Consider the following 6,907-nt stretch of genomic DNA (forward strand, 5'->3'; position numbering starts at 1 on the left):
CCTGGGAACGCCTCGGGATCCCCCAGAATGAGCTGGAACATGTTGCCGGTGAGAGGGAGGTCTGGGTCGGCCTGCTTGACCTGCTGCCACCGCGACCCGACCCCGGATAAGCGGTGGAAAATGGATGGATGGATGGATGGATGACAAACTGATAATCGTATCTGACATGAACTATAAAAACGAAATAAACTAGAAAATTAATGATTAGTCATTTTATTTGGTATTTATTTCATGTACAGATATGCAATGATGATGTGGTAATATGATTATGATGATGGATGATGTTGTCCAACGTAAATTAGATCTTTTGATGAGAAGATGATGTATAAATGATTCATATCTAGTAACTATTATGCACAAGGGCCCGTTGTAAACGTACACCCCGGGGCCCATCAAAACGACTGAACTCATGTGTTGGTGTCATTGGTGAGACTGGAACGGTACTTGGTTTTTGTGATGTTCATAGCAGTTTAGCCTGAAAGGAGCAGGTCAGTTGCTTCATGCTGTCACATCTCTCACATCTCTCACACAACTCTCTCACATCTCCCCTTAAATTCATTGTGCTCGGACTACTTTTATTTATGGTAAAGCTTGATATTGTAAGTGCCACATCTCTCTCACAATTCTCTCACGCTGTTGTTCTCTTTAGCATCGGTCCACGATGGAAAAAAAATCACTTTCATTGACTCAGTTGAGTCAAACTATTGTCATATTATATGGATTAGTTGCACCCAAGCTCTATAGATGCAACTGAAAAAACTAAAAAAAACAACTATCCATGAAGATTTATCATCATCACTCAGTCCAAACATATGGTCCACCATGTGGTTAGACCAGCGAAGCAGTGATGTGGTAATGTTTCTCCATGTGGCAGTGGACCTACACTATTAATGATAGTTGTGTCACAGGGAGTTGTGTAGCTTGAGCCCGCAAGGACCAGTTCCCCCCCATTTGTTATGGTGCTTCATGCCTAACTGTGTCTGTTTGGTGAGGATGGTTTAGGCTCACTCTGGTCCACACACAAGTCAAGGGCGGACTAACCACTGGATTGTGTGAATGTAGATATGTGGTTTTAGCTAAAAGTCTGTGCTGATCATGGGAACTGTCACAAAAGCCTCATGTTTTCATTTAGCAGCACATTAGCAGAACAGCAGCAGCCTCAGTCCTGTACACAGGATGTATTCAGGCCCAGTATTGAGCCTTTAAAACTGAAGAAAATAAACCGAAAGCATAAAAATATGGCTATAGCAGCAGTAAAGACAGCGTGACACTGTCACTGACGGCTAAAAAGCAAGGCTCGATGTCTCCTGTGTAGACACAGCGCTACAGTTTACACTTACTAATATAGCAAAGTAATATAAGCTCTATTCTCATAACTTTAATCTCTCCATGTGTCTTCATCTTTTATTCTTGCGTTTCTGCAGACTCTTGACTATGAGACGAAGAAGTCATACACATTTAAGGTTGAGGCGTCCAACACACAGCTGGACCGCCGTTTCCTCCACTTGGGGCCCTTCAAGGACTCGGCGACAGTCAAGGTGAATGTCCTGGACACGGACGAGCCTCCCGTCTTCACCAAGCCATCCTACTCCATGGACGTGTACGAGGACACTCCTCTAGGAACCATAATCGGCTCCGTGACGGCTCAAGACCTGGATGCTAGCAGCAGCGCTGTCAGGTAACGAGGACTGCATTAGTCAGTGGGAACATTGTTACCAGCACGCTGTGCCACATACAGCCACCGTCAACGGACACAAGGAAACCTAACTGTTTGTTGTTTCAGTGAGATGTATGATTCAGATTTAGTTTGAGCCTTTTGGTATTATTAGTCCTGAGCTAGCTGGACCAGCACTTCCCAATTTAAGCAAATCTAAAAACCTGGTTGCACCACACAAACAGTTCTTAATGGAGCAGTGTGTAGGATTCAGTGGCATCTAGTTTTGAAGTTGCAGATTGCATCCAATTGAATACCCCTCCGCTCCCCCTCCTTTAAGTGTCGTAGAACTTCGGGTAACACCAAGGTCTCTCTCTAGAGCCAATGTTCCGTTGGTCCGTTGTGGGCTGCTGTAGAAACATGGCGGTGCAACATGGTGGACTCCGTGAAGAGGACCTGCTCCTGATGCAGATATGAAGAGCTCATTCTAAACTAATGAAAACACAATGAAGCTTAGTTTCACTAATGAAAACGTAGTTTGCCAATAAATCCAACACACTTTAATAAGTGTTACTAGCTAAATATATATACCCTGTACCTCGCTAACTAAACCGTACAAAACGCCCAGAGTGAAGAGTAAAAGAGGTCGAATGAAAAAATGGTCGATGTATTCAACAGCTTTCTTTTCGAGTTTAATTAAAAATAATGAACAAAAATTATTTAATTTAATAATTTCCCCACGGAATTTTCCCCACGGAATGCTCATATTATGCATGAAGACAATTTTTCACATTGCCAATAAAAGTATCAATCAATCACATTGTGTGTGTATATACAATGTAAGCTATAGTGAACAACAACATGAGTTTAACAAAAGCAGTGTGCATCAAATCCACTTCTTTCATTCTTACCTTTCACAATAAAAGCCCTAGACATATACACTGTAACTGTTTACCTGAGGAAACTCATTCCGCTAAAAGGAAACTCAGTACAAGTCATTAGGATCCTGGTAGTTGGTCCTCCGTCTGTGTGAATCTATTCAAACCTTTAATTAAAAAAGCTTTGCAACTGTCACAAATTAGCATCTCTGCTGGTATGAATGGTTTTCAAGGGACATTTTCGCAGACAATTATTTAGCATTTTTGTGTCATTTATTTGTCACACCCCCGATGTGTGAAGGCCTTTAGTGTAAACTGCATGAATACTACTAACAGCATGTATGCATGTAAAAACACTGAGGAAGGTCTTTACACACAAACTAACTGATGGATTTATGAATAGCTGGAGGGCTTCATAGTGAAAGCAGCACGTCGGCAGCAGCAGCTTCGCTCCTCTGTGTCTACTCAGAATGTGTTCAGGGACTGTACTTCTGTGTAGGTCACCCGCGTTTTTTGGTGGTGCTGTGAGAGCAATATACATTCACTTTGTTAAGCCCATAAACGTCCATGTGGTGTATATGGGAAATGCTGCATATTCAGTGGACTTTTTAATGCTTACTGCACAATTGTCAAGCTGCTGCCACCAGTTTCTTCTGAAATAGCCCGTCTAATGAGGAAGTCCCCTGTCCGTACAATCAATGCGTTTTGTCATCAATTATTTTGCTAATATTTACACTGAAGACGACTCACGCTCTCTACAGGAAAGTGACCGGTCTGCCAGATGACCGGTAAGGCCCAAGTCTCTTTTGACTTTGTCAGTATTTAACCAAAACCAAGATCTTTGTCTTATCTTAACCAACTGTTGTGAGCCTCATCATAACCATGAAGAATATTAATCAAGCTGCAGTTTTAAGATTTTATATTGAAATTAGTTGTAAATGAATTTCTATTTCTAATAATTTCTAGGACACAGTGTTGAGGAGAATAAAGTTGATGTGAATCTAGTACCAAGCATCAATGTTGATTTCTCTGAACCATGACGGAAAAGTTTTCCTGTCCCTGTGATGCATTACATGTACACAGTGAAAGGGGAACAATATTGTGTTCCTTTATTGCGCCATCAAATGCACAAATAAACTAAAAGGAAACTGGTGCAAAAAACAAATATTAAATACAAAAATATGAACATGTATTTTTCTCTTTTTTAAATGTACAGTGATCTAGTAGCAGAAATATTATATTTTTTATTTTGGAAAGCACTGACAAACAACCAGTTCTTTAATGTAGGAGCAGTTGTGGATGGTCTCTAGCACCAATGTTGAAGCTTCATCAACGTTCAACATGTCCTGGTTTAAAATCAAATACAGCTCTACATTTGAGTTGGTCGAGGTTATTGGAATTCAAACTGAACTGCAAAACACCAACTGATCTGTTTGCGGGTTTAACAGCCGAAAAATAAATTTGCTTTCTTTAATGTGTTCTCCTTTTGAAAAAGGTTTCCTACTGTGCTCCTCTGTGGGAGTGGGATCATTTCTCATATCTGAGCTCCAGCCCATCACTATAACGTGTTCCTCTTATCTCTGCAGGTATTCCTTGGAATGGCAGATGGAGTCCGACAGCGGTTTTGACATTGAAACTGTTGAAGGGACCATTTCCACTAATGAATACCTGGACAGAGAGACGGCTGCCCAGCACAATATCACTGTAGTGGCAACTAAAGTCAGTAAGTATTCCACAGTGCAGAAACAAAGTGTTCACAGCTCAGAGCTGATCATGAAAACTTCTTACAAAGAACCAGAAGGAGTAAACATGGAGTTTTACAGACTGACAGGTAACTAGATCGGACTCTTTTAGTGTTTGTCACCCTGCATCATCATAACTCACATGGGGAAGTCAGATTCTGTGACTGACAGTTTATGGAGCACTTTAATTCTTCTGATGTGTATATCTACTGTAAATTATTTGATTAATATCTTTGATTATTAATTATACTAACATTGTTACTATAATTAGATGTACAAAAGCCCTTTGTGGCCCTTTGTTCCTGGTTTGAGTTCAAATAAATTCTTTCTCGCAGGATCCCCTGAAGGCAAACTGCTCCCATGTGCACACACTCTCAGATAGATGACTGATGTGAACATTAGGAGTCACACACATGAGGCGTCTTATACAGTAATGATTCGGGTCTTTAATGGACTGACAAAGTGACAGGACAAGGAGTCAGATACAAGCACAGCGGCTTTTACAGCTTCCGATCTTTTAACCTGGACAATAGCTGTGCAGACATGTTGTTTGATATACATGGCCTTACACAGATCAATTATACGGTTGCTTCCTGAACAGATTTCCCCATCAGCAGATGTATATCACATCTCTGCTATCATTAAATCCTGTGGTTGGTTGGTTTGCTTTCACACCACAAACAAACTGCACCAGAGTCCACATGGTAGCGGACCGAGACCCACCTTTTCATGCATTCTCGGTTGGATTGTTTGGTGCCCAGCAGGGTTCCATTGACAGCTTAAAAACACAAAAATACAATATTACATTTCACCAAACTTATTAGAAGGTGCACCAACAAACAAGGCCACACTCACACACACACACACACACACACACACACACAGTCAGGTGAGAGAAACAAGTCTTGTCAGCTTTAATCCAGACACAGACAGAAGGCTCACTAACCAGGCAGGCAGAACTAAGAATGCTGTCACAGCTCTTTGTGTTGTAAACTAAAGATCCTCACAGTAGTTTTACTGGATGAGGTTTTAACTTTGACAAACCAACATAAGTGTTCAGCTCCACAGAATTTCACCTCCAAGATTAGTGGCTGTAAAAGCAATAATAGTGATCTCTTAAAAGATGTCAGATCCCCATGGGGTCTGGAAATCTGGAAATCTACTTTGTGTACTAAAGCAACAGTTTGTACATCTATGAACTTTGTTTCGTATGATTTAGGTATGATTTAGGGATATCCATCAACAGAAATGGAATATAATATTCACTATTAATGTATAATAACCTGCAACTTGAATGAATGTGTTTTCCTTAGCTTAGATTAAGCCTTTCATATCAACATGGGGAGCGGGTCCGGTGTGTTGCACTGCTATGTTGCTACGGAAGCCCAGAAGTTACAAACCAAACACTGGCTCTAGAGAGAGCCTTTCAAGTATATTTATGTTTAAGTGGCAGCTTGAATTTGGTGGCGCGAAAGCTCTGCAAATGCTTCTATGAGCAGAGGGATATCTGTAACCTCACTGCCACTGAATCCTCCACACTGGTCCTCTAAGACCCACTCGGAGGGTATTACCTTACAGAGTGAGGTGGGGAATGGAATATTCATCCATAGCTCCACTTAAAAATCATGGAAAAAAGACACTTCAGAACATTACATAGTCATCACATAGTACTTAGTGTAACAATGGGCGTGCTGTCAATGGAGGTGCTCATAGCTAATTCATCATATTTTGAATGGCACCAATTAGCCAAAATAGAGACAGATATAGGCGGAAAATATTGATGAGCTACAGGGGTTCTGCTCTCCTGATGCCTTAAATTTTTTCTGCAGTCATATCACAGGCTTATATGTTGGCGTCAGCACATCTATCAGATTAGCATAATCATTTTTTCATGTACTCAATATTCCAACAAAAGTCAACACTGAGCTCATACAAATAAGAAAAGAGTGCGACAAGAAGCTCTTTACATAGAAAAACTGTGATCGCTGTAAACAGGATTAAAATCAATATTTTACTGGAGATAAGGTGATAAATACTCACTTTGGACGGGTTAAAATGACTATATTACTGGGGAAGAAGTGATACATAATCACTGTGGACTGCATTGAAATTATTTACCAGCCCAGGTGCTGTAATTTTAAAGTTAGCCTACCTCCCATAGATAAATAAATCCAGTCCAAATGAGGCCTAATTCACGCTTTTTCATAACCAAGGTTTTGACAGTCATCAGAGGGATTTAAGAAAAAAATAATTTTATTTTGCAAATATCAACGGCATGCTTGTTAAGAGGGATAAACTCAAAATTGTACCTTCAAAGTTTTGACTTAGAGTCCCGTCACAGTAATATGATTATGAACACAGTCATAATCATCCTGACTCTGTGTGCACCATATGATTTCCCCCTGTAAGCTTCTTGAGGAGGCAAAGGACTGCAGTCACAAATCTTCCAACCTTCCTCATTAGAGCAACAATATAAATCCTCTCACTCAGTCATAGAGCAGAAAACAAGACTGTGTGGTTACATAGTAAGATGATGCACAATGGATTAACTGACAGGTGTTTGAGATTAGGACACACACACACACCCACACACACACACACACACACACACACACACACACACACACACACAC

At 40.6% G+C, this 6,907-nt stretch overlaps 1 protein-coding gene across 1 annotated transcript in view; it reads left to right on the plus strand.

Annotated features, from left to right (window-relative positions):
• The window catches only part of LOC116398344 (cadherin-12-like), an 87,406-nt gene that overhangs the window by 65,564 nt on the left and 14,935 nt on the right, over positions 1–6,907 (plus strand). The window contains exons 9-10 of the mRNA XM_031874567.1: positions 1,425–1,678; positions 4,119–4,255. Of these exons, the coding sequence (XP_031730427.1) occupies positions 1,425–1,678; positions 4,119–4,255 (391 nt within the window). The remainder of the gene's footprint in view (positions 1–1,424; positions 1,679–4,118; positions 4,256–6,907) is intronic.

Source organism: Anarrhichthys ocellatus, unplaced genomic scaffold (assembly GCF_004355925.1).
Source record: "Anarrhichthys ocellatus isolate YVR2014 unplaced genomic scaffold, GSC_Weel_1.0 scaffold82, whole genome shotgun sequence".
NCBI classification, from domain to species: Eukaryota; Metazoa; Chordata; class Actinopteri; order Perciformes; family Anarhichadidae; genus Anarrhichthys; species Anarrhichthys ocellatus.